Genomic DNA, 27,377 nt, shown 5'->3' on the forward strand with positions numbered 1-27,377 from the left:
TGTCCTGCCTCTCAACTGGGCTCTTTTTTTTTTATTTTACATATTTCACCTGTGGAAAAAAAATTGAAAATGTACAGAAGATTTTCTTTGAGAGGAAAAATGCAAGGAAAATAACATGTAGCACATCATGCTACACAGGGAGGCAACTGCAGAGATACAGTTCTAGAAGGACTTTGCAAGAAGTCATCAAACCCACCCCCCTGCTCTGGCCACAGCCAAAAATGTTCACATCTTTCTAGACAAAAGTTCATAAATTTTCCCATTGAAAATACTAATACGCTTTATCATTTTATCTTCCTAAATAAGGGGAATAAGCAAAACCACCTTTTTAATCTATTATTTTCTAGACAAATGGATTGCTTAAAAGAGAACACTGACCACTGCCTTTCTTTTAACAAGGCACATGGCACATCCCTATCAATAACTATTTCTTCTTTTGGGGTGAATCAGAATTGTATATATATATGTTTGCCATCAAAACTGTTTTGTTTTCTTTCTTTCTTTCTTTTTCTTTTTCTTTTTTCTTTTTTTTGCAGAGTCTTCTTCATTCCAATTCATCACTTCTCCAATTTTTCTGCTTACTTCATTAATTGTGATCCTTAAAATAGTAAACTTAGGCCTCCTCTATCATGAAAAGAGTATTAGATCAAATTGTGTTTAAAGCTTAAAATTGTAAATATCAAATGCCACCAAATACTATTAAATACTTATAGTTCCAACAAAAGTGGTTGTTGTTTTTTTTAACTCTTCTGTTGTTTCTGGATCATAAAAAAAGCTGTGGGTCTCACCTGTGAAAAGTCTTCTGTAATCAGTGACGTAGGGGTCAGAAACAGATACGTTTTATTCCTAGCCTAGAAACAATCTGCATAGAAAAAAAACACTGGGGTTGGAACAAACGGATCGGATGTTGAGTTCATGAAATCATCAGCTGAGTATAACTAAAAATCAAGACAGAGACAGTCACTACAAAGGAGTCAGTGTGGAGCAATAGAAATATCTGATTGCACTGTTGCATCCCCCTGCTGACATGTTCAAGGAGAGGCTTCCCCTCCCCCTTCCATTTGACAGCATGAGCTATTGCTAAGTAAATGCCAGCCACAGCCTCCAAGGACTAACAAGGAAGTCTGCAGAAGCAAAACAACCATATGTGATATTTGAACTGGTTCAGACTGGTTCAGGGTTTGCTCTACTTACTCAAAGTGCCTTCTCAGATGAGCTTTCTGTGTGGGCTGTAATAAAAGGAAAGAGGCCTCAGGAGGGCAATCTGGGACCTATTGTTTACTGGGGGAGCAGTGCAGCTACACTTCTCTTGCGCTGAGATTAGCAGTAAATACTCCCAATAATCACTGACAAGAAATTTCACACAGAGTCCTCTCTAGTAGCAACACCCCTTTGTCCTTTTTGTGACAAACTGCACAAGGCCCTATCACAATTCCCTCAGTGGTTTTGTCAGACCCAGCTGCACACAGATGTATGTGTTCACAGTGGTCCACTGGGGATGTTGTAAAGGTCTTAGCTTGGATCATGGCTCTTAAGTCTCTCCCCTAGCATATTCTGAAATCAGTGTATGGATCACACACAGCATTTTCCCAATGACTGTGTCTCTTAGCAAGATACCTTAAAACTGGACAGATACTGCTAGGAGTATAGAACAGCTGAAGAGGCTTTAGATCCCACTTACACTATTATTCTGTTTCCTACAAATGCAGGCTGCTGTTGACAGAAAACAGAGCATGTATGTTTAAGGGTAGATGAATGGAATTGGAGAATGCGCAGGCCTATGAGTGAAGAAGAGGCTTTACTCTAAATTCTTATATGATTTGTTGTTTGACCTTAGGCAAGCTTCTGCCAGTTTGCCATATTAATACTAGTTAAGTCACAGAAGGCAGTTATACTTGTGTAGTGCTGACTTAGATTAAGAGCACAAATAAACATGAATGTAGAGAGAAACATACGAGAATGTGCTGTGTATGTTTTTTTTAAGGTATTAAAGTACCTTTGTAGCTTTTCTGTTTCTTAATTCTGTGATGTGCACAGCAGTAACTAGCAAAGCTAAGCAGTCAGCTAAGCCCACATTCTTATTGGTTAGAAAATATTGATGTAAAAATAGCAGGTTATCTACAGGTGAGATGCATGAAAAAAGCAGAATCAGATGTATGGAGATTTTAGGCAAATGGAACAAAGATTTTTGTTTAGGTTACAGTCATTAAACTTCCAGTGAATTGGACAGAACTGTTTAAGTGCCCCTCACTCACCATGGGAACACATTTCATAGTCAAGCAGAATTGACAGTCCAAAATTGCTGTTTAAACTTCAGTAATCAAATATTATCAAATTCAGAGTTAGCTTTCACTGTGAGAAGAACGAGGGTGCAGAGCTGCATTTAAACATACCAGAATTCCAGTTCCTTTGGAAAACACACCATGTTTAAAATGCACAGCAACTCCCATATCTCCTGCCAACATAAAGCCAGGGAGGTCATAAACTTGTACATATAAAAAGAAAACAAAAATGTTTTTCTTATCTAGCTAGGGTTTTAGGACTGTGATCAGAATAGTCTTTGTAATTCAACCTAAGAGCAAAGACCAAACCTTTCAGTAGAACTACCAGTGTTTCCTCATAAAAGCGCAGGATTCACAGACATTTACAGTGCAGGGCTCTCACCTCTGGATTTTATTTTCCTTAGCTGACCTAAAAAAAGACTAAAACCACTGGCACATAGGTACAGTGAAAGACCTCTCTCTCCACAGGTGTTTGCCTGAAGGCTGTGGGAGGGGTTGTGTTTGCTTTGGGAAGTTGCCCTGTCTTCTCTGTGTAGAATGGAAAACCTCTTTATTTTCTCTGTGGATTGCACACATGGCATTGGCATGCAAGGACAGCCTCCTTCATGGCTCTTATAAATGCACATGGACTTTTAGAAGTCTATTTACAAAAGCAAAGATCCTGTTACTTAAGTATATTTACAGTATAGGGCAAATCTTTGTTGTTTTGGTCTGAAGTTTGCCATTCTCTTAGAAAATTAGGGCTCAAACTGGCAAAAACCACAAGGAGGCTAAAGGAGTAGAAAGGAACAAAGGATTAATAAAGTTTCATCCCATACTTCGCTAAAGTACTTGCTGAAGTCTTTAAAATATGACAGTGTTGAGTTGGAACACTGCATTTGACTGAAGACCCAGCAATGAGGTAGGCCAGTGAGAAGCATAGCAAAAATAAAAACCCTATATGTTTTTCATTTTTCACTATCTTATCTTCCACATACCGAGTAAGGACGATCCCAAGTTTCATACAGATAGTTGCTACTCCATCCAGATATGCTAAAAGGATGAAAGCAATCTCATCACAAAGACCCAGAGAAAGAACTTCCTGGTCAAAAGAAGACCATCTGATACACAATGTTGCAACCTGCCGATAACATTACCTGTTTCCATGTGGGGATCTGCCAAGGCAGAAACTGTCTCTGGAAAGAGGAAGATTTGGAGATATGAGAAATACTGGCTGTCTCTGGATACTCACGATATCTGCTCTCCATCTCCAGGAAATGAATGCATGCAGCCTGCAGAGTTTAATTCTCTTTTGGTTTATTACTATTTAAAAACCAGTTTTTGCATCCCCTTCTACAGAGGCTTCACCTTCCAACAGAACATACAAAAAATACACACAATAGAAAAAAAAAAAAAAAAGATAGGTAGGTAAGTTGCTTTATACAAACAGGTCCCTAAGAACCCAAAAGGCTAAAACAGGCTCGGTTTCAATAGAAGCAGGCCCATAAATAGGCAAGAAACTTCATTCAAGTAGGGAAAGAGTCATCCATCCTCACCTAAGATCCTTTCTTGCTCACACTGAAGATAATGGGAGGATTCCCAACAACTTCAGTAGAAGCAGGATTGAGATTCATCAGAGCCAATGGCAAACTTTTCTGCTCCTTCCCTTCCAAGGCACTGTCTTGTCCACACAGCATGCAGCCAGGGAAAAATGCCAGTCTTCCTGGCTCATCCCCACACTTGTGTTTCGGTTGTTTGCTCTACAGGACATCTGAGAACAGCCTTTTATTTTCTCTTACACTGTGTATTAACACTAATTGCTGCAAACTTTCAGATTACAACAGTACTGAAGAGAAATTCTGATCCCAAGTGCAAGGCTTGGTTGATTATTTAAGAGCCAGCAGTCAGTCTGACAAATCTGCAGAGGGCATGTAAAAGTTGCCTAGAGAAGGCACCAGTTTGTAGACACAGCAGCCAAAAAGCTATTAGCGGGAATGAGATTGATTTATTACAAAAGCACTTACCCACACTCACTATGTGGCTGCAGGAAGCTCAAGAGCACTTATAGCTGCCAGTGGCTGTTTGAAGTGACCCCATGGTCCACATGGAACCCAGGAGCTAGGAGGGAGTCACTGGAACATCAGTGAGACACCAGTTACCTCCTTCCTTCGGCACATTTCAGGCTCAGAGCACTCCCCAGTCTCCAAAACTGCAGTACAAGTAGAGAAGCCACCCAGGAAAAGCTTCATTCACATAAACCCTGAGAGCAGATCAATAACACCAGGCAGTCTTTAAATTTGTTTAGATGTTTCACCTTTTGGGAAGAATATAGCTGGATGCTTAACTTTGCATCATGCCTGGAGTCAGTGGGGCCAAATGTTCGTAGCAGGTAAGTAGCACTATTGTGCAGGACAGTTTGGCACTTGAATCAGTCTTACTCAAGGTTATCATCATCTCATTTTTCATATGGGAACTAAACACAGGAAGAGGCCAGAGATGACATAAGGTGTTAATTCTTTACAAAGAGGCAGTCATTACCCACTACCACAGAGCAAACAACTGTGGTTTTCCACTAGCATGCTTTAACCATTCCAGCCATCCCCACAACTCCTTGTAGCCAGGGTTCTTGCTCCTATTCTGCAGGACTTTGTAGTTATGTCATAATCTTATAGTCTTTTTTTTTTTTCCTTCTTCTTCTTCTTTTTTTTTTTTTTTCTATTTAGCCAAATAGTTCTCCAGTTTGTTTTACAGGTAGCACTGTTAATCTGTAGAACTGTTTGTGTATCTGAACAGGTACACACACTGGCAAAGGAATGTATGGGGTGAAACTATCAAGGGAGCAAGCAGAAAAACATTCTGCCAATGCTGTTGCTGCTGTTACTGCTGCTGCTGCTGCTGATTCTGCAACAGTAAAGAGTGGCTTCAGGCTGCAGCCCAGCCACTGCCTCCCTCTCTGTCCAAGGCTCAGTGCTCCTAAACACATAGCTTTCTTAAAGGGACACAGAGCAGCAGACTGGGCTGAAAGCCACATCTATTCCCAAAGGCTCATTCACAACGGCTGACGGTTCTTATTTAGAAAATCTCGTACAGGATAAAAAGCCAGACTCAATCAGTAGACAGGGGCATCTTCCACAATCTGCTTTCTTTTTCAATTTTTTCCTTTTTTTTCTTTCTTTTTTTTTTTTTTTTCCCTCTTTGCTCATTTGTTTTGTCTCTTGGGTTGGAACTGAGAGCATAAGCTCAGAGATTCAATGTGAGCTTATGTTCTATTCAATTAAAACTCATGTCCTGTGCCCATGCAAAAGGTGAATGATATAAAGCTGGCTTAATTTATGTTAAGATATTCATAATGCTGTTAAGGTATATTCATAATGCTGAAAAAGCCAACGTGTTCCATGGTTTTGTTTGGCACTTGCTCTCAGAGTTTCTGCCACCCTGAACCATCACAAATATTTCTGTTTTTGTGGATGATACAGAAAAGCCTTTCCTGTTTCATTACATAAAATTTTGATAGTTGTGTTTTCCTTTGTCCATTCATCTCTCATGAAACCCAGAGAAAGCTCTCACTTTCCATTTGTTCTTCCAACACTGAAGTCTGGAGTTCCTTTGAAATTTACTTTGGCATCTACTTCCTCAAGCAAGCACCTTAAAAAAAATTAAGCTGGAAGTGGAACCCCACTCCAGACTCAGGACAAAAATTCAAATACTGAATTCTAGGAACAAAGATTTCGGGAAAACAAAACAAAACAAAAACAAGACACTAAAGCTACAACAGAGCCTACAAAATCTAGGTTAGATTTCATACTATCAATTCCATTAGTTGAATTAGGTAGACATTCAGTTACACAGCTTTTCTATTCAAGTCAAGTCATTCCTTACTGCTGATAGCAGATAAGGGAAAAACAGTATCTCAGAGAATACTCGGGAAATAACAAACATTCCCTAAGTCACTGGCACTCAAATGGGTCTAAAACTGTGACTGGGCATTTGCAATTATTCAAAAGATTGGAATGAAGACCAACTCCTCACCATCTTACAGTTCTAGGTTTAAAAAACCAAAAACCAAAACAAACAACAAAAGACACCTCCCCCCATAATACTTTGACCTATGATAGTTAAGGCACTGGATTGAGAGAAGGAAAATCTGAGTTCAGTTTCTGGTTCTGCTATCAATTTCCCACATTATCATGGGCAAATCACTTAAGATAGAGAGCTCACATGCCATCACATTGTCATGCACCAGATAAGTCACACCAGTCAGTTTGCAGACACCTAGAATGTGGCAAATGCAAGGTGATGTGACTTAATGTAATTTGGTATAGAATAAACTCATATTAAATTGCTTCACCTGGCACTTGTTGGGGACATAACTTACTTTAGGCAAAAAGAAAAGCCTAGTGATAAGACTGAGCTCCTGCGTTCAACACAGCATTCAAGCATGCATTTAGTGTTTCAACTCAGTTTCATTCATTCATTTATGAAATGCTAACATCTATTCCTTTCTTGTCTATCATTAATATCTAGACTATAAACGTTTGAAGATATTTTCATACCTAATACAGAAGGGTCTGAACCACAGTTGAGGGGTTTAAGCACTCCCATAATATAAAGAAGTACTACTAATCTGATTATCAGAATTTGTATTAACTGAAGTTCCTTTGCAGAGCAGTCACTGACTTCAACACTGGATTGCAGTCCTAGCAAATAACAAAAAAGATAGTTATCATCTATACACTGACATGTCAGTTAAAAATGTAATAGAAACAATCTAAGTGAGGTTGCAGCTTGAGGCAATTTAAGTATTTCCCTTTGAACCCTGAACTGATGAAGCTGAGTTTTCTGTTTAGATCTCTTTTATGATCTATGAGCAGCAGACACTTCCCAAAGTATAGAATTTGCACATAAGTTCCTATTTAGAACTTAATAATATGCCTCCAAAACAGGAGAGAGCTCTCAAAATCCATTTCTGCTGAAGATGTTAGTCTTGTCTGCACTTATCTGCGTGTTGGTGAAAATCCCATTTACACTAGAATGATCTAGAACTGTCATTTCAGGATTGTTAACTTACTGCCTAATTGTTTCCTTGTTCACTAGACTGAGAATTAAATAGCTTTCATTCAATTCATTCATGACAACTTAGTAAGCATTTTCTTTGACAAGCAAAACGCACAGTGTTTTAGGTTTCCTTTTTAGCTTAAGGCTTTTCATTAGTTTCATCAGGCCAAAATTTGTAGCTTTCAAAATGAAATTCCAATGCGCATGGTGCCAAAATTCAACTCACCAATAACTGTAAAGTCAGTGGAGCAATAACTAGGATAAAAATAACCTGTATTCTGGAAATGGATTTTATGACTACCGCGTGTTCTCCAAGTGCTAAGAACACTGAGGACACAAACTTTGCGTATCTTTCAGAACACAGCCTCAATTCTACAGAAATCTTCCTCATGGCTTACTGTTCATTACTAAATACCAGCTACCTGCAAGTCAGCATGACTGCACTTACATTTGTTAATTCTAATGAATTGTTATGCTGAGTGGAAAGTCTGCTCTATCTTGAATTGCTTGGCAGCTTACAGGGCTGTCTCAACATAATCTAGATTTTGTTACCTTCTTGAAACATCCTGTTTCTACTTGTCAAATAAGCTTATCAGTACACCTTAGTTTAAGGGGGTTTTGTGTTGTTTTTTTTGTTTGTTTTTCTTTCCCTTTTAGATGAGACACACCTATTCCAGGGATTCTGGGGGAGGATGACTGGAGAAGAGCGTGTCATTCAGCCTTCCAACCTAGATTAATAGCAAAATGTCAAGTCCATATTTGCATGAAACATGCAAATTTAGAAAGCACTGGTACTATAAGGAGAAAGTCTTTGATTATTCAACCTCAGTTTAAAATACTCAAGAGCAAGCTTAAAAAAGTAGCTTCTTATAAGAGAGAAGCTGCTGTTTCTAAGTCTGTAGAGTTTAGAATGGCATTCTAAAACCTTTATACTTACAAAGGGCTCTACACTTAAAGCACAAAACCAAAATAGGACTGTATCCCATGGTGTCTTGTTTTAGCTGCTGAGTTTGGATTGGGAGCACTTGGGCAATGCAGAGTGCTATATGAGCAGTTTGTGGCTACCTTCTCATTTCATATAAACATACCTCTTAGAGAGGATGTAGATCCTAGTCTGTGGTGGTCTATACTGAACTAGCACTGCATTAATGATGGGGACAACTATTATTTCACAGAGTGCAAGTTTGGTGTGGAACTTGGACTCTTCAAAGAGGCCTTTCTAGAAACATTCAGTGCATACACATGAGCTTGATTTGCCAAATCACTCCTCTGGTCATTAACCCTCACAACAATTAAGTGATATAGAAAAAACTTCTCACATATAGGAAATCAAGAAATTAATTCAATGATTATGCTGCTGTCTATGCAACTTTGACCATCAATAGCAGAACCATAATTAGAACTCAGGAGTATTCCTAACTCATAACCCTGTGTTTAGTTGATTAAATAACATTTATATCTGGATTTGCTACATAAAGAACTTGAAAAAATTACACGGGAAGAGGGAGGACCAAGAAAGGACACTATTTCTGCTCAAGTGGTATATTCAGATTAAACAGAACCTCAAACAGCCTAGAAACCCTGCTTCTTCGCCTTCTGAATTGATTTTCAGAGATCTACTGTTCACATTCTCTTATAGTAGAAACCTTTCTTGGAAAATAAATGAATAAGACTGGCTTTTGCAAACCTGACTAAAGGTAGATCAGGAAAGCAAGACTGTAGCCAAAAAGCCCAGGTCACTGAGAGTACAGTACAATGGAGAGAGGGATTAACAACATATTTACTGGTTCTCATTTGCACACCTTTTGGACAGGTGGCTAAATTGTTCAAAAACCAGACCAAACAAGGGGATGTAAAGTAACATACTAACTTCTTTAATCGAGTCCAATCCAATTAAATCAAAACCACTCTGTGAACCCCTGGGTTTATTCACACTAAACAAGTCAGTGGTACATCGTGTTAACCCGATAGCTGATTGTGTTTACACCGGTACCAGGTCCCACATGAAAAATGAGCACCAGTCAACCAGACTGCAATGGTATTTTTTCCATTTTTTTTTTTTCCCCCATAAAACTATTTCTTTCATAGACTTAAAAACAACCAACTAGCCAAGTTATTAATTATGGTACACCTAAAAAAAAAAAAAAAGAATACTAACCCTAATGTGACTGCTGCTTTAAGAGTGCTCTGTGTCTCGCCTTAGACTGGCTTTTCAGTAGCAATTCACTACAACAGGTCCTAAAATAATAATAATAGAGAATTAAAAATCCGACAGCAAGTTTAATGGTTAAAAAGAACAAAAACAACCTGTTCTGAATGGTGATTTTACTCAGCAGTTATGTCCTGCTGCAGCACTCACAGCCTCACAAACGGTAGAAGGGGTTCAAATTCTCTCACCTTCTTTTTTTTTTTGTTGTTTGTTTGTTTTTAAAAGGACAACTGCATTGTAACCTGCTAGGTACCATGGGACATTTTTCTTAACGTTATGTTCAGTCAATAATGGGTCTGTTTTCAAAACTTACTGTGTTTTTCTGGGGTGGGTTAGGGAAGATAGGAAGAAGAGAGAAAACAAAATACAGCTCCTTGTAGCTGTAGCTCCCCACGTGCCTTGGTTACTACAACTGTCTCTAATTCTCAGATCAGTGCTCGTTTTTTATTCTAGAAGATCATGATGAAACACTGGCTGCAACTTTTATAGCTCCACTTGGTGTTTTAAATCACGTCTCCTAACCAAGGTCACCATCTTCTGTAATTCATCAGCTAAGAAGCATTTTTTCCCTCTCCTCAGTGAAGGTTTAAAGGTGGGGTAGGGCATGAGACAAAGAGGGAAGCTAAAATGAATTAAAAAAAAAAATTGCAGCTATAGAACCAAATTTCATTATTTCCTCTTTCATTCACAGCATCTTATCATTATAGCCAGACTGCTGCTTTGCTTTAAGGTCAAACTGATCTCATTTTCCCTCTGGCCCCATCGGTTGCTGGTCGACCTCTGGATCCACTAGGGATGATGCAAATGCTGACTGGACGATCTGAAACCCAAATGACTCCAGAAGAGACATGTTCTGTTGGGGTGAAAAGGGGGATCCCAGAGCAGGACCAAGGTCCCCCAATGGGCCACCAAGGGCCCTGACGTGAACTTTCTGTATGTGTTTGTTCAGATAAGACTTCGATCTGAAAAAGCTGCCACATTCAGGGCAAGGGTACTTCTTCTCTGCCTCCGTCTCCATTTTGTTTTTGCTGACTGCCATGTCACACGAGAAGGACCCATTGGTGCTCTGTTTCTCAGGAGTCTTGAGGTCACTGGTGTCAGAGAGATCTCCATATGAATCGGAACTTTCAATCGGGTCCGAATGTGAACATTTCTGTCCTTCTATGGGAAAAAGAAAAAAGTTTTCAGAAACTCATTTGCCAAAGCACTTATTTAACATGGACTCAAATAGCTTATATTGTTTATCACCTGATTCAGTAATGTCTGTCATGATGGAATGATTCACATGTAACACTGACATTCCCCAAATTCTGAAGCCTTCTAGCACAGACCCTCTACAAACTACAGGGCTGCTATCAGAGCAACATCCAAGTTTTCATCATGGACTTGTAATACTGAATGCATCTATTATGTGTCTCTGGATTTTGAATCCAAAAAGATTATATCTCAGGTGGAAGCATGGATTTTCAACCATACAAGTCACTCTCCACACTTATGAAACATAGCTGATACTTTGAGCCTAGAAATCTAATCTAAGGCTATTGAAAAATGTAGAGAAATCTGGAGATATTTTACTCATTCGCTCAACAAAGCAGCAGTGAGTTACTGAAGCTTCTGAGGTGCAACTCCATTTAATCTTGAGAAGCTGTTTTTTAAAAGTTAAGCACAACACTGTTAGAAGTGAACTTTATTAGCTGGAGTTGATCCATCCTTAAACAGCGTAGTGAAAAAACAGGAATTTAAGACACTATTTTAAGCCATTTGGATACATATCCTGGCAAAGTCTGATGTATGTCTGGAGTGTTCCTCATTCTCCTTTGGCACTATGTCAAGAAAGTTTATCCACACTTTTTGCTCAGTTTATTTGAATGAGCGTGGGAAAATGAGACATACTCCCTAAACAAGTGTCTGAATACAAATAAGCTGTATCAACTATTAACTCTGAAAGACCAAAGACCCACTTGGCACTACCCAAAAGGCAGATTTGCTCGGGACTCAGTATTATGAAGCAAGCAGGATATGCATGAAATCAATACAGCACTGAGCTTGAGTAAATCTCTTGTTAAATCAGCACACCACCCAGAACCAAAGGGCTTCTGTAGTAACTCTGCAGGGACTTCAATAGCAAAAAAAAAAACCAACAAAAAACCCACAACTGGAGCTTTCCATTGGCACAGACTTTGTTTAACCCAGCATGCTGTTTTTTCCTGGGCAAGAAAACAACCATGGTTTCATGGCTGCATTCTCGGGCTCTCTCTCTGCCTTCACTAGAAATCAGAAACATGGCTTGGTTGACACAAAATTCAAGTATAGTGGACTATGGACTTGTCAAGGATATGCAGCACTCAGGTAAAATGCAAACACTGCTCCTAGGTCAAGATGAACTAACACAGCTTTTCCCCAGACTTATTAAATCAGCTAAGTGATGACAAATGTTGCATGCTATGTGATTTCTCTGCATGTTTCTCAGATTCTTTCTAGTATCTTTCCTGTTCTTCCTCCCTCTTTCCCTCCCCTTTCTCAGGACCAGCCCAACATGCCACAACACCAAGTTCTGCACAGAGAAGCAAGGTGCAGGGCAGGAAGTCTCTTGCCTTTGATGCCATAGGTTCTGACGCAGTGGAATGCTGCTCCCCCATTCGGGATGGACTCCTGGTGCCTGGAGACCTGGGGAAGGGGAACACCGTGGTGGGTTTTAACATGGACCTTTAAGTAGGAGGCAGAGGAGAAACCTAAACAAGATAAAAGGAGATGAGATCCCGCCATCAGCAAAGACACACATCTGCCTTCCCTATTCCTTACATCTTTTTCTTGCTCCTATTCCCTATTTACAAGCTTACCATTATACCAGCTTGATTTCTGGTTACCTACAACACGTTCAAGTACATCCCTAGACATAGTCAAACAGTGAATACAATACATATCTTTCATTAGACATCATTTGCTTATTGGAGGTCGTGATGAAAGATCAACAGCCTCCTTGAGAAACAAATTCTATACAATCCTAGCAGATCACATGAAACTATATGAGGAAAAAAAAAAAAAAGGCAGAAGAGACGTGACACAAAAAGGCACCTACATATCTTCACCTTTTTTTTTAATTTAAAATTCTTTTTATACTTTACGAGACAGTTCAAAGTATTTTGTGCAGTTAAGACCTGAAGGAGTACAATTTAGTAACACAGCTCTTCAGAATTTAATTTGCCTTCCCTTAGTTTCCAGCATCTATAGTCACTCCTAGAAGACAGAAGACTGAACCTATTCAGATTTTAAGGAACACAGTTTTGTTGTATAGTAATTTTCGAAGAGTATTTTCTCCATTCAGCTCATCCTGAGTTTTAAAAACCATACTAAAACTCATATTTTGTCTGCAGTTAACAGAAAAAAATATACATATATAGATATCAAAATGAAATCTCAGTATTTCTATTAGCTGCTTAGACCATGGAAGTTAAAAACACATATTTCAAACACTGAATTCTAAATAAAACATTTTCTAAAAATTTGTTCATATGCTATTTTTTCCTATTTCTTAACTCTCACAAATAAGAACTTTTTCTTTAATGTAATAAATTATCTAACAAATACTTTGAAACATTTTAAAATTCAGATTTTAGTAAACTTGTAGGTAGTACTAGAAGCATATGGACCACACGTGAGGCACATGGAGGACAGATTATGAACACTTTTTATACAGGTAAGCCCACCAATAACCACGTTATAACACTTTCATGTTGAAACATTTTCCTTTAAGAACAGACAGCAAAACACATGTTCCACACTCACAGACAGGGAGCTCCAGGTTCCTGTTCTGCAAACAGATAACCTGAGACTTGGATTAATTCTTTTTAAACCAAAACAGCATTTGCAGCACCAGCCCTTGAAACAGAACTTTCATGTCAGCGCTTCACTTTACGAACAGATATACTATTGTAAAGCCACTTTTACAGTGATGTAACTGCATTGACTTATGCTGAGATATAATAACATATTAGGTTAGGTGCAAAACCAATACTGGCACGCATGTTGGGTGGGTTTTCTGACAGCTGTTAATTTTAGGTGCTGAATGTAATAACAAATAAGGAGAATTCCCTTTGCCTACCCAACAGAATACTTGCTGCACAGCCAGGATCAAAGACTGTTCAGGAGTTAAGAATTACATGCACAGGACATGCAGAGCTCCACAGCAACTTGCTGGAGGGAAAAGGGGCAGGTTGCTGAGAATGAAGAGAGTTGCTGCAGATCCCTGAGTTGAAAATGAAAGTAAGGAAAATACATAAGATACAGCAACAAAACCGTAACAGAAGAAATTGAGGACAAGGATGGGAATCATCTCAGAAAAATCATCCAGGGAGCTGATGTAAAGATATTTTCTTCTGAAGTAAGGCAAGACTTATGCTCAGGCACAAAATGCTGCACTGAGTGTGTCTCTGGGCTGCAAGAGAATCTCTTTTCCCAACAAAAATGAAAAATTCACTGCAGATATGGATAGAACCAGTATGTTCGCTAGAGAAAAGGACCAATGTCCAGATGTAATGTAATGGTGATACGTGCAACTCAAGGTATTTCCCTTATTTCCTTCATGTCTAATGACTGCATGCATGCTGAGATGTGTTTCTTTCTGTAGCAACACATTAAAATCCTACTGCTAACCATTAACAAAGGACTACACAGTTATTCAGTGTTTTTCTATACCACAACTGACACAGGGAAATCTAGAGTTGTAATCTCTGCTACACAGTCATTTTTCTGAACTCTGCAATTCTATTTGTAGGATACATTGTTTTATATAATGAAAGCTGCCTGCAAAGTGTGTTAGCTCCCCTTTCTGTACTTGGCAGATGAACATGTGAGTCATCAGCTTCTATCAAGGCAGGAAGAAAGCCAACTGCTTCATAAGAAACTGTTTGAAATGAGATTTTTTTGGCTTTATTCTATTTTTTTCTGAAGCACTCAGTACTGCTTTTTTTTCCCATTAGGCCTTAATTAGGAATAGCTGTCCTAGGAAGATGGGGGTGAATTCGCAATCAATAATCCTTTACTTTTAAAAATCTCTTTAAAAACAAGATCAAGCTAATGCACAGCACAAAGTGGCAGTATGTTTCAAATAAAAGTATTTATTGCTTTCCCCATACATAGCTCACAGCTTTGTGGAGCAGATTATTTCTTCACTCCAGACTAATCAACACTAAAAACATGCACTGAAAAAAAAACAACAATCTTCATTCTTTTCTCAGGTAACATCCACAAAGAGACAACTACAGAAATAGCTGTAGGATGCTCCTCTTTCAAAAATTCTGATTTGGACTTAGCCAGAACATTTGGAGAATGCTTCTAGCTTCAGTCAGTTTAGTCAGCTCTGTAGTTTATTAAAAATACAATAATTCACTTTATTGTAAAAATAATAATAATCTAACTTGTGATTACAACATGCACTCATCCCAAGCTCCTCTGATTTCTGTGAAGCAAACAATGCATGTGTCTGTAATAGAATGTGGCTGTTCCAACTTGCAAACCTGACAGCAAAGCATCAGCCTCAGACTTGCCAAAGTCATGAAGCTTGTAGTTCTTTGAAAAAGCCCTCACAAGCAAATGAAGTTCCTAGGAAGGGTAAGAGAATATTATGTAACAATTAAGCAGGAGCAAGTCTTTTGGATTTAAACTGGTTAAAAAAAAAAAAAGTCTTTAAAAGTGAGGATTCAGTTTCCATAAGCACATTTTCCATGACTTTTTAAAAACAAAACAAACATATCAGAAAATCTCAGAAAAGAACACTGCACAGCTCCCTTGCTTAGAGAAGATTTAATTGCTTACATAATTACTCTCTGCAAAAAGACCCTTAGTAAGAAAATAACCTGAAGAAAATCAACTCACAGGTGGTAATTTTTGGACATTATACTGCCATTTTTGTAAAATACATAAAATTAGCAAAAGGGCACGTGAATGATATAATATACAACTGGCAACCACTTTTGGTTAGACATCGAGTTCCTTTTCTCCTAAACCCACCATGCCTTTAGGAGAACAGAAGACACTTGATAAACTTCTACAGAAAAGCCTTCAGTCTGATGGGATGAAGTGAGGATTTTGACACTAGGATGAGTTCAGCAGTACAAGTCACCTTTTTATCCACTTTTTTTGTTGCTTTTTTTTGTGGGCCAGCATCCTACTTCCCTTTACACACAGCTCTTAAAATTTTTCATCATCTTGCTTGACAATTATTATACCCAGCACTACTTAAGTTCTAATTAAAAAACACAGCAGCACATCAGCAGGAGGAAGGATAAAACTGCATTGTAGCTCTAGCAGCCACAGCTGGGGGCAGCATGCAGCTTCTGACTGTGCCAATGCCCATCAATTTGAGGTTTCCAATGCATACATTTTCCACTGTACGTCTGTACGTCTTCAGCCTCTACAATTTAAGATATCTTAAGATATTTTAAACAATGAACATTATAATTTGATTCTAGAAAGCTCTGGATTAAAAAAATCTCAGTATCATAGATCATAAACCTGTAATCAAAATTCATGGAATGTAACAATGCCCATAATACAGTTGGTTGACAAAGCCAGTCTATAACTTCCTTTTCCTATGAATTTTAACACAAGATAAATATTTAGCAACAATTCAACAGTTTCGTTATGGTTTGTAAGTGCTGATGTATAATGGAATACATTTGCAATACATAAACCATAAGAATAAAGTAGTTGCTAATAGTTTGCTGTAAAAAAAAAACCTTTATTTTATTTAAATTCCTACTGTATATCTAGGCCTGTAAGATGTGAATACTCCCTTTAATCATTTCATTGTTTAATCACTAGATCTGTCTTTGTCATGCTGGCTTTATGTTAAAGGAGCCACAGTGACATCTGGTGGTAGTTGAGTTGAAACTCAAGTTTATAAGCCCTGGAAAGGTGACAATTTCTCCCAACCCACATGTGTTTGTTTAGCATCGTGTACACCTGAGGGAGAGCAGGACAGCACCTGGACCTTGCATAGCACCCTTCGTGTTGTTACAACAGTAAGAATCAGGATAAGCTTAAGCAGCGTTTCAAAAGAGAGACCTTTATCTGAAGAGGAAGCCAAGCCTCATTTCACATCGTCTACCTGGAGCTTCGGAATCTGAAGATTTTCAACACAGATACCATATCTAGTCAAAATGTTAGTGTCATTTTCAGGACCTAACATATGGCTAAACCACTGGAAACACCTCCCTCACAAGCGAATGTCTCTCATTACTCATCATCTCCTCATCATCTCAAACCTCCTACAGCCCTCTCATTATTCGACACAATTCTCTCATAAGATTTGATTTCATCTCCCTTAAAATAGGAATGGGAGCACACATTACCAAAAACCACCTCATCAGAAAAAAAGAGATCCCCAAACACAGCAGCAACATGTTGCCATACTCACTAGGTTTGTACACAAGTGTGAGCCAGCAACACATTTTGAAGTAGACTATCAATCATTCAAAAAAAAATGCAAGCAAACAGGTATTAGCAAGTCAAAATCATTTTTTCTTCTTTCCAAAGTTTGCCCAGCTTGCCTGACATCCCACAAAACCTAAGTCTACAACTGTCTCTCCAACTTGGCAGTACTAAAAACAGATGGAAAAAGTTGAAAGCTGTATTTACACAAATGAAAGTAAAGAACATTTTTAGTGCTCTTTAAGAGACTTGTTTCAGAAATATATATTAATACAAAGCAATTTCTTGGAAGAAGTGGGAGAAGCAGTTTGACTCTACTGCTGCACCAGGAGGTTAAGAAGATAATAAAATGTAAATTCTTTATGTACAGTATATAATTCTCAACTTCATGTGTATTTAAATATTCTTCTTCCAGATTGAACGCAGGGACCAGAAAAAAATGTGCATGATGAACAAGGCAATGTATCTCGGTTATTTTATAGTAATCTGGATACTTAGCAAATAAAATTCTTAAAATTGTCTAAGAATAATTTGCTTCAGACTTAAACTAAGGTTCTTTAGGAACTATTAACTATATAAGAGCAGACCTATATCACCACCAGTTTCAAAGTTAAGAATTCAATAAGGAAAGCAAAGAATATGTACACATATATGGTATATATACGTCTCCTGTTGCAGACAGTCACACAGCCTTACAGCTTCCCTCGAGCATTCTCCCAACCCACTGAAATTAAAAAAAATTGTTTCTTCATTACCTCGGTTACAGATAGTGCAGAAATTGCTTGGTCCTTCACTATGTTTCTTCAAATGATCTGCCATATATGCTGCCCGCAAGTACTTCCCACACACCTGGCATGGAACTTTGTCTTCATGACATGCTAGGTGTGAGCGCAGTCGATCACGCGTGGCAAAGGAAGCATTACAAGTCTGCAGGTACAATGAGAACCATGTGACTCAACAACTCCGCTAAAAGCACTGACACTGTCAAATCTATTTAGCATTCTTTAGAGTAAATACTTCAGACCCTGCATATACAAATCACATGATACACAAGCCATTTCCCCACAGTTAACAATTCAGATCACCCACACATAACACAAGATGTGGTTACTACTTGAAAGAATTAAGAAAGCAAGAAAACAGATCTAACGTACTACAGGTAATAATACTTCAATACAGATTAGAGTTCTAAGGCCTTAGCTCCTCACTGAGGATGAAGATATTAATACCAAGAAATATTTAACAACAGAAGTAGCATTACAGTAAATTCTGCCACTTCACTGAGCCATTAACATCACTTCAGACCACTCAAAATGTCCTCTTTGACACTTTCCTAAATTTTGTTCTCTGATACAATCTGACTTGGGTACAGAGGATTTCTCCTTTGGACTAAGAAGATGTAATAAAGCATCAGAAAATTGCCTGGGATGAAAAAAACAAAAGACAGTAAAAGAGCCATCCTGGTATCCCCAGCAGCAGTGCAGACAAAGTGCAGAAATAAAGCCTCGGAAGTGAGCAGGTATCAAAATAACTGCATAGCAATGTAGTCTGTTTAAAACTTACCCCTGATCAAGCTATCATATCTCACTTATTACCATGAAACAAGCTTGATCTGGCATGAGATAATATTGGTTCTACATGCTCACTTCCCAGAGGTAATCTGTATGACAGATGAGAGACAGTTCCCTCCCATGTTCATAATCACAGCAAGTGGCAGCTGTGCAGACTACGTATATGCCTACTGCAACAGCCTGTCAGTTCTGAAAGGCTTGCTGTATTTCTAACGTGAAGGAAAATAATAAACCATCAGTAATACATTGTACAAGTTATTATTGTCCAAAACCACTGCTCACAAGTGCAAGAAGGAAAACAAAAGCAGGTATGTGTTAGAATGACCAGGGCAAACGGGCAGCAGTGACATCCCAGAGTGCACAGTGTTTGGTTTATACCACACCTTTGTATAAAATTATGCAGGTTTCAGTTGTATAACCAGAGTCCCCTAAGAGATAATATAAGAAAATTAAGTGACTTGGGAACTGGATATATTCTGTCATTTCAAGTATCAGGGTGCAGTGAAACAACTCTTTCACCAGAGAAAGGCTTGTTAAATTAACAATCTTAGTAAAATTACAGAATTACAACTTCAGATAAAACAAAATCGATAAATACAGGTATGGGTAACCTACACAATTTTGTGTAATTTAGTGAATCAACAGCTTGACCTATAAAACACTAAAGGCAGCTGAAAAGTACCTATCCATTTCAACAGGCTTTGGATTCATTTGACCCTGTGAGATGCTTAAGTAAAGTAAATTCCCATGGAGCTTAGGCTACTCGGCAGCAAGCACAAGACTTAGCACCTCACCGGATCAGGACTTAATGTACTTAAAAAAGCAACAGTAAAATTATCTAAATTTCCATGATACACAGTTTAGCTAAGCTCACCAGACAAAGAATCATAAATCACAAGCAGTGAAGATTAAGAAGGAAATTCTTAAAAATGAAAAATTTCTCTGTATTTGAAATCTCAGGACACAGCGCTGAGCAAAAGAGGTGCAGCTTTCACTTACTTAAATGTTATTAGAGGTAAACGCTCAGTTAAGTTAGGATTCCAGCTCTGATGCTAATCAATCTGTTGGATATCAACTAAAAGTATATAACCAGATGATCAAGGATGACAGCCAAAAGACCCATCATCAATTACTCTAGTAATATTGAGCCACAATGAGTGTCTATATGAAAGCATTGGGAGTGCATTAGTTTATAAAGCAGACCAGAGACAAACCACATAAATACACGGATGCCAGAAGTAAAATTATATCTGTCCCACATTGAAATGACCAAGTTGAAAGCTTAGAGAAAGGCAATATAATCATTTATGTGTTGCTGCTGAGTTTTGTAAAGTTCATCTTTGGATAAGCTGTATAGCAAATACATCTGTGAAGAAGCTTTGAAAAAATAATCAGTCCAGTGGAGAAAGCAAGAACCAGTTTAGCTGAATCACAACAATGGGAGATAGGACTATAATTAAAGAAAACCCCAAAGTTAATATTCAAATGGTTAATATTTATAAAAGTATAGAGAAAAAAAAAGTAAAAAGTTTTATTTTATAAAAGATGTGAAGTGCTAAACGAGTACTAAGTATTTATCATTAATGTTAATCATAGAAGAGAACTCCAGTGCTTTCCTATCAAACATTGCAAAGGTATATAAATAGACCAAAAAGAATATATATATAAAGTTTAAAAAACATTGTTGAAGAAATACCTCTTGAAGTTTCAACTTTTCTATGGCTGTGGATGTCTCTGAGCTTATTCCATGGTGGCTGCCATTTTCCTGCTAATAGGCAGGAAGTAAGAGAAATTAGGACAGGAAGAAACTCATTCTGCATTGAAATCAATGGGAAAAGCACTGGACTTGGGATGCCAATTTTAGGTTTATTTAAATAGATATCTTTCTTTAACAAAAGCTCTGCTTTAACTCAACCTGTATTTTTCTCTCTCTCTCTTTTTTTTTTTTAAACTTCAGTTGCCAGAGGAACAACCTTTCTCTTGTCTCACAGAAGGAACAAACTTCATGTTTCTCCCCTTTTTTTTTCTCGTCCACAGAACTGCAGCCTAACTTCTATATCAATCATACTCAAAAACCAACAATACATCCTTATGTCTTCCCATGGTGAGCCAGCAAACCGACCTGTCCCTTATGGCCATTAACACTGACTTACCCCTTCTCCTTTATCTGGAACTCAAATGTAAGTTTAGAAAGAAGGAAAAAAAAAATCAACAGTGCAACAATACAAGGGAAATATTGCCAGAGTGCTTTTTGGTGTCTGGTTTGGACACCAGTGCAACTTCTTGGATCAGTTTTCTGAGATGCCCTCGTCTATGGAGGTCTTCCCCTTTCTGCATCTATTTTAACAAAAAAGCTGCAATCAGGTCTTTGTGTGGCATGGGGTGCTACAAGGGCTGGCAGTTAGGAGAGTTTTTCAAAGATCTGTGAAGCCCAACTATTACTTTAGGGAGTCTGAGTGCAGGATTATTTGCCAAGCACTCTAAGCTGTAGCTGTTGCAGTTACATTCAGCTTACAACCATCCTGCTTCTCAAAGTTTCATTTTATTTGTTTTAAAGTTGGGTTGACATCCTCCCTCCTTTGTGTTGTAGTCCAAAATACACCATGCCATATGAAGAAAACATTAGATATCCACTGGTGTGTAAAGCTACACAAGGGTTGAGGGAAACAGCCAGTGGATTTTGTTTAAATTATAGCATCAATTACTTCCAAGAATGTCAACAGGACAGAGGATTCTGAAAGGCTTTTCAGTTTACCTAAAGAATACTCTTTTGCTGTAAACATTAAAAAAGCATGACAATAACAGGAATTTTCAACAGGAACTCGACAGATTCAAAAAGGATGCTCAATACTGCTTGGCCTACTCTCACAGGGGCTGGCTTGCCAAATGAAATCAATGAAAATGAGAATGAAGACCTGGAAAAAAACAAGCCAATATTAAGCTATTTTCCTTATTAGTAGCCAGGTACTCTGTCCTGATACATGTCATAGAGCAAAAGTGTTACTTGTTATGAGATAACCAGAAGGAGAACTTTATCAATTATGTATGAGCTTTTAGATTCAAAACAATTTTCAGTGCATGGCATCCCTTTGTATGGTTTGTATAACATATATCAAAATCCAGGCATACTCAAGGTTTTCTTCATTTGACAGCATATTGTTAAGTCTTTTTTCAAAGACACACAGCAGCTCTTTAACAACATTCTACATGTTGTTTAAGATTAATTAATTATTAACTTTGCAGAGTTAAGCATTCAAAAATGAAGAACAAATCAAGCTTGAAATGACAATCTCAATTCTGCCCTCGTGCTTGTAATCTATAGATTATAGCTTCTAACTGAAATAAACAATGCATATAATGTCACAGGACTTTAAACAGCAAATACGTAATGAGAAAGACAGTTCTTAGAAAATGCTATCACAGAATACATGTGTGCAAGGAGATAAGAGTTGAGCTCGGCTGCACAATCTTAGTTTCTGTATTTCTTGACTTTCCAGCTCTTGGTGTATCCTCTGATTCACACTTACACAATTTACAGTTAGTCCTCTTAAATTGATACGAAAACTATTAAGTATCAGCTGGTAAAGGACAATTCAAGCTCATCACTGTTATTTATCAATTGCATATATTCAGTAAGCTTGATACCAACTAGCAAAAAATCAAGAGTTTCTGGTTATGTTGAGACCTAAATATTACTTTTGCACTGCAAACAAGCATATGCTTAGGGACAACATTTTCAGTTATCTTCAGTTTATCCACTCAGACCCCTTGCTATCCATCCCCAAAGTGTGAGATTTTTTTGCAAGCAGAATTTTCCAATTTATATGAATCCATGCCTCTAAATCGTCTTAGTAAGTTCAAACCAATCTAAGGTTTTTATAAAGTAAAGAGTAAAATCACCATGAAGGCTCTATGGCCTGATTTACAAAGGTGCTGAGCTCCTGCAGACCTTATTGAGGGCAACAGAAACTTTTAGATGGCTCTATACGTCTGAAAATCTGTTTAAGGGATTATTAAAACTACAGAAACCTTTGAAAACTCTCACAGTTTGGAGAAAACATAGCAAAGGCGTGTCAAGAGATGGAAATAAGTGCAGATGAGGAGGCAGCAGTCATGTAGGATTGACGAGGTTCGTAAAACGTTTAAAGCTTCAGAAGGGAAAAAAATCTTTTAACTTTTCTGTCTTCAAAGAAAATGAAGTTATCATGCTCAATCTTTCTTAAAATAAATAGATAACCAAGCCTTTCTTCAGAGAACAACCATGCAGTCTGCTAGCCCAACAAATGTTTTAGAAGTTTGCCTAACAACTTTGCGAAGACAGTGGGTGATAATGGAAGCTGGTTCTCAACTTTTAATTAACACTTCCAGGCACCTTTTAAATCTCTACACAAATGAATTACAAAATATCTTTCTTGATTTGTCCATTCAAACCTCAATGAATAATTAATTTACTGTAAGGTAATATATATATATGTGTGTGTGTATATATGTATATACTACTTTATGACATCATATTACAAAGATACTGAAAGAATACTGTGCCCATATTTTTTATGCTCTCACTGGGAGGAAAAAAAAAGCTTCCAATTTTGCTCAGTGCAATGTTCTGAACGATGTGATAAAAAGAGCACCCTGGCAAGTGACAATAATTTATGAATTTTATTTGAAATTATTCTAAAAACAACAAACCAAGTCAACATTGGAGCCTTCTGTTGGTAACTGCAACAGAGTGGGAAAGAGGATGGTGGGAAAAAGAGGGAGTTCTTTGTGACATTGACTTGAGCTCAGGGAGAAGGTGAGCGGGTAAGAGAGCTGGGGAGGGTCAGCAGCAGGGAAGAACAGTGGAGCAGTAGGGAAGAACACGTTGGAGAAGCAGAGGGAAGCAGAAGGACCAAAGCAGCATAAGGGACTAAAGGACAGGAGGTGTGTTAAGCAGCTATCATGGTGGAACGCTTAGTTCCAAATACTTATCCAATTCACACACAGCTGGTATTTTTATTGATACGTTGTAATTCTCTGCACATTTACAAATCTAACACCTTAAAACAAAGATAACCCATACACCAGTGTAAGCCCCTCCAGCTCCTACCTGACACTTGTGAGGTCTCTCTGAGGTATGCACCTGTTTGATGTGTCCATTCAAGTGGTCTGGCCTTCAAAGAAAATACACATATGCACAACTTAAAACAAATACTAAAAATAAAAGTCCAATTTTAACAAAAAAAAAAAAAAAAAAAGAGAGAGACAATCCCTGTGGTGGATCTATTACAGATGTTGTGACATTTAACTTTCCAAGAACCAGATCACCAGCAACTAAGACTCTACCTTAAGCATTCTTTCCAACTTGCTAAAAAAGCATCATTTTCTTGCAAAGCAGCTCTGACTGAACAAACAAAGCAAACAGGAAATACAAGCTACAATTTTCAAACCTGCATGCCCCCTTCCAAACTCCTATTCAGACCTTGGCCATCAGGGTGATCAGGTTTACCATTGCCGAATATTTGAAAATCAGCCCCTTCTGATTTATGTCCCAAACATAGATGTAAGAAGCCAACTTTAAGCACCTTTGTGCAAAAAGACTGACTCTACACTCTGTTGCTGTGACATTCTCCATCAGCAAGACAAAAAAAAAAAACCTGTCCTAACTCACAATGTGGTGAAGAGACTGTTAATACGAATAAAGTGCTCTGAAGGTCCCAACTAGAAGGTGCAATGGAAGAGCAAATTATTACTGAAAAAAGTTAGGCCATTCTTTGCAATTGGTAAAGCCTACTTTGAGAAGACTGAATAGCTGCAGATTTTCCTGATGGGAGTTTCTCTTAGTGGGAAGAAAGCTTTTCATTGTATGAGCCCAAAACTGCTTGGAAACAAGTTCTCCACCCTCTCCTCCCCCAGCTCTCCAGCTGCGCCAATGGGAGCGCGCAGGGTGGAATTCACGCACTGCGGACAGCAGAGCCCGAGCTGGAGCCGGCGCTGCGGTGGGCTGGGGCCGTGCAACCAGACAGACGGACTGGGGTCCTCCCAGGTGCTGCCAGCCTGGCGGCCGCGCTGCTGCACTACTCGCTGGAGGAAAGGGCACTAAAGTCGGGCATCACGCTTCCAGCTTTTCTCTGACAGCTCCTGTAACTGAATACTGCATCTTAAGAAAGGTTCTCTACTTTCCATGCTTCGATTTAAAAAAAAAAGGATAGATATTTTTGTGGCTTATTTTCTTAACAGTGTACCTGCTTGCTCACATTTTAAGTCACTGGAAACAAGGAGAACTCAACATGTATTTTTCACGTCCCCTTGTTGACAAAAATCTCTCATACAGCAACAGTTAATTTTTGATCTTGAACAAAAATGATAAAAATTGGCAATGATCACAGGTAGCACTGTAGTAAAAAGCATAATTTGCTTTTAGCTCACATTTTCAGTTTATGACTTCTCATCACTAAATTTGCAGTCCTGAACACAGAGCATCTCCTAATTATTGCGGATTTTAGAAAAGAAGGGGAAAAAGAAGAGGGAGGGGAAAAAAGATGAAACCTGTGTGGCCTTAATTTATCCCAGTAACAAAAAGCTCTACTCTACCAACAGGAGAGCTAGCAGGCACACACTTCCCACGTGTACAGCTGGGAAAACTCTACCCCTGTCAGCTTTTGATTCATTGTCCTGTGTCAAATCCCTCTCTCCTGCTGAGTCAACAACTGCAGACAGAAGCAGAGTGCAGCTACAAGGGGAACAAGGCATGGATGCACCCTCCACCCCCCAAGCTCCTAGCCTCAAACTTATATTAACTCCCACAAACAGTGACAACAAAAAAAGCAGCAACATTAAATGCACAGATCTTACGTATGTTGCAGGGCAGAAACAGGATCCCCTTCAGAAGGATGTAAACCCAAAGGACACAAAGATCATGTATTAAAAGATACTTGATGCTGCAGCCTTTGAAATCTCACCTCTTCCTTCACATTTGGGTGATAAAAAACATTACGAACTAAGAGAAATGAAGGGAAGTTAAGAAAAAAGAAAATTTAAAATGGATACGAGAAAAATAATAAACTTGAGACGTATTAATATTTTGCACTTCAACAGCACCTTCCAACTACCTACAAATCAGGAGTCTCCAGACACTACAGTCAGACAGGTAACTACTAGGGAGACCCACTTCTCAGAACTGTCATCTGAGGGAGGGACCGCCTGACGTGTACGTGGGTCTGGGACAGAGCTGGGGATGTTTACCCAGGAGCCAACTGATTCCCGGATCTGTGTCTTAATTACTTTTAGATCCTTTTGAGAGACTCAGTACAGCCTCCCAGCGGAAATGATGAAAGTCTCATTTCTCGAGACATTTTAAATTGGAACAGCCAAACTACCCTATGTACAAATTGTTCTGGCTTCCCAAGGGATGGGAAAGACAACTTCCTAGGTCTCTGTGTCTACAATCCTTGGAAGTTCTCTCTTACCTGGAAAAGCCTTTCCCGCAGCTCTGGCAGATGTAGGGCTTTCCCACTGAGCCATCGTGGGATCGAACATGATAGGACATCCTGTCTTTCCGCTTGAACCGTAACCCGCACACTGGACAAGAGTAAGGCTTCTCACCAGAGTGCGACAGCTTGTGCCGATTCAGGTGGTACACGTCCCGAAAGATCTTGCCACAGATGTCACATGCCACCTGTTTTCTTGTCCTGCTTCTTTTTCTGGGCGCATCAGGGTCGTCCTGGCCAGGGATGCCATTTTCACCCAGTCTGGGGGGTGGGATGTCTATGTAACCCAGCTGCAAGCTCGTCACCCCATGCTGAGCCTCGTGCTGACGAAGCCGATTGGCGTCAGTGAAAACCTTTCCGCAGAGGCCACATGGCAGGATGCCAGCCTCACGCAGTCCACCCGGGGCCCCGAACATCATGGAGTCCAAGAGGTTGGCTTTACGGGGACGGCCTCTGCCCCGCTTGGTACCTAAGGTGGGGGCACTAGCAGCAACATTCTGGAAGGGTGAGGCCAGCAGCGGTGGGGAAAGGGGTCCTGCCACCATGGGCAGGCGGTCCACACCCTGCAGCACAGGCAGGGAGGACTGTGCCGCAGTGAGCGCAGCCCGCGTGGCCTCGTCTTCGGGCATGCCTGCAATGCCATTGCCATTGGGCGCCAACGTGGCACCGTTGGTCATGTCGAGAGGGAAGCCGAGGTCAGCGGCCCCTGGGCGGAACAGCATGATGTCGGGGCGCGTGGGGGGCACGAGGATCTGCACGTTGGACTGCTTGATGACCTCCTGGCAGATGTCGATGACAGAGCGCATCAGTAGGAACTTGGCGGCCGTCATGAGCTCCGGGAAGCTCTCCAGCCGCACCACGATGCGCGAGGTATAGGCGAAGTCCAGGATGTCCCCGAACACCTTGGAGCTGATGGTGTGCATCTCCAGCTCCCGCCCCCCCCCGGGGGACCCGCCGCCTGCCGCCGAGGCTCCGCCGGCCGCCGCCGCCTCCGCCGAGCCTCCTTCTCCACCGCCGGCCGCTCCGTCGCCCGGCTGTGCGCTGAACACCGACTCGAAGTACTCGCTGCAGGCTGCCAGCACCGCCCGGTGCGCCGGAAAGCTCTCGTCGCCCACGCGCAGGAGCACGTCGCAGAAGCGGCCGCCGTTCTTGCGCTGCTGGTTGAGGCTGTGCAGCATGTCGGCGCTGTGCCGGCTCACCTGGTACGTGTAGCAGCCCGACGAGGGGCCGCAGGCGGCGGCCTCGCTCACCCGCTCCATGGGGCTGCGCCGCCCCGCTGGCGCCCGCAGGGGGCGCGCGCTCTCACGCCCGGCGGCGCGCGCCGCCTCCTGCTCCCCGCCCCTGTCCGGGCCGACGGCGGCGGCGCGCGCTGCGCTCCCTG

General features: G+C 39.9%; 1 protein-coding gene across 8 annotated transcripts; it reads right to left on the reverse strand.

Moving 5' to 3' along the window:
- Positions 1-27,291, reverse strand: PATZ1 (POZ/BTB and AT hook containing zinc finger 1). 8 transcript variants are annotated; one of them, XM_090152687.1, is made up of 10 exons: positions 25,976-27,291; positions 23,617-23,680; positions 20,224-20,295; positions 17,712-17,883; positions 12,120-12,257; positions 6,815-10,686; positions 3,419-3,457; positions 2,394-3,314; positions 789-862; positions 1-49 (listed from the first exon to the last, which is right to left on the reverse strand). In XM_090152687.1, exons 1-6 carry the CDS (start codon positions 27,253-27,255, stop codon positions 10,268-10,270), a joined length of 2,145 nt encoding a protein of 714 aa, XP_090008813.1. In that variant the 5' UTR covers positions 27,256-27,291; the 3' UTR covers positions 1-49; positions 789-862; positions 2,394-3,314; positions 3,419-3,457; positions 6,815-10,267. The 8 variants fall into 8 exon arrangements, with proteins under 8 accessions (XP_090008813.1, XP_090008815.1, XP_090008814.1 ...); XM_090152689.1 differs by having other exon boundaries at positions 2,394-6,958; positions 9,475-10,686; XM_090152688.1 differs by having other exon boundaries at positions 2,394-8,044; positions 9,475-10,686.
- Between the last annotated feature and the right edge of the window lie 86 nt (positions 27,292-27,377).

This window comes from Phasianus colchicus, chromosome 18 (genome assembly GCF_987193195.1).
Source record: "Phasianus colchicus chromosome 18, bPhaCol1.hap1.1, whole genome shotgun sequence".
Classification (NCBI taxonomy): Eukaryota; Metazoa; Chordata; class Aves; order Galliformes; family Phasianidae; genus Phasianus; species Phasianus colchicus.

Coding starts and splice junctions, on each gene's coding strand:
- PATZ1 (XM_090152689.1), bottom strand. CDS start 27,255: ATGGAGCGGGTGAGCGAGGCCGCCGCCTGCGGCCCCTCGTCGGGCTGC. Junction 23,681..25,975: donor TGCGGGAAAGGCTTTTCCAG/GTAAGAGAGAAC, acceptor TTTTCTTTGAAG/GCCAGACCACTTGAATGGAC. Junction 17,884..20,223: donor AAAAGTTGAAACTTCAAGAG/GTATTTCTTCAA, acceptor TTGTACCTGCAG/ACTTGTAATGCTTCCTTTGC.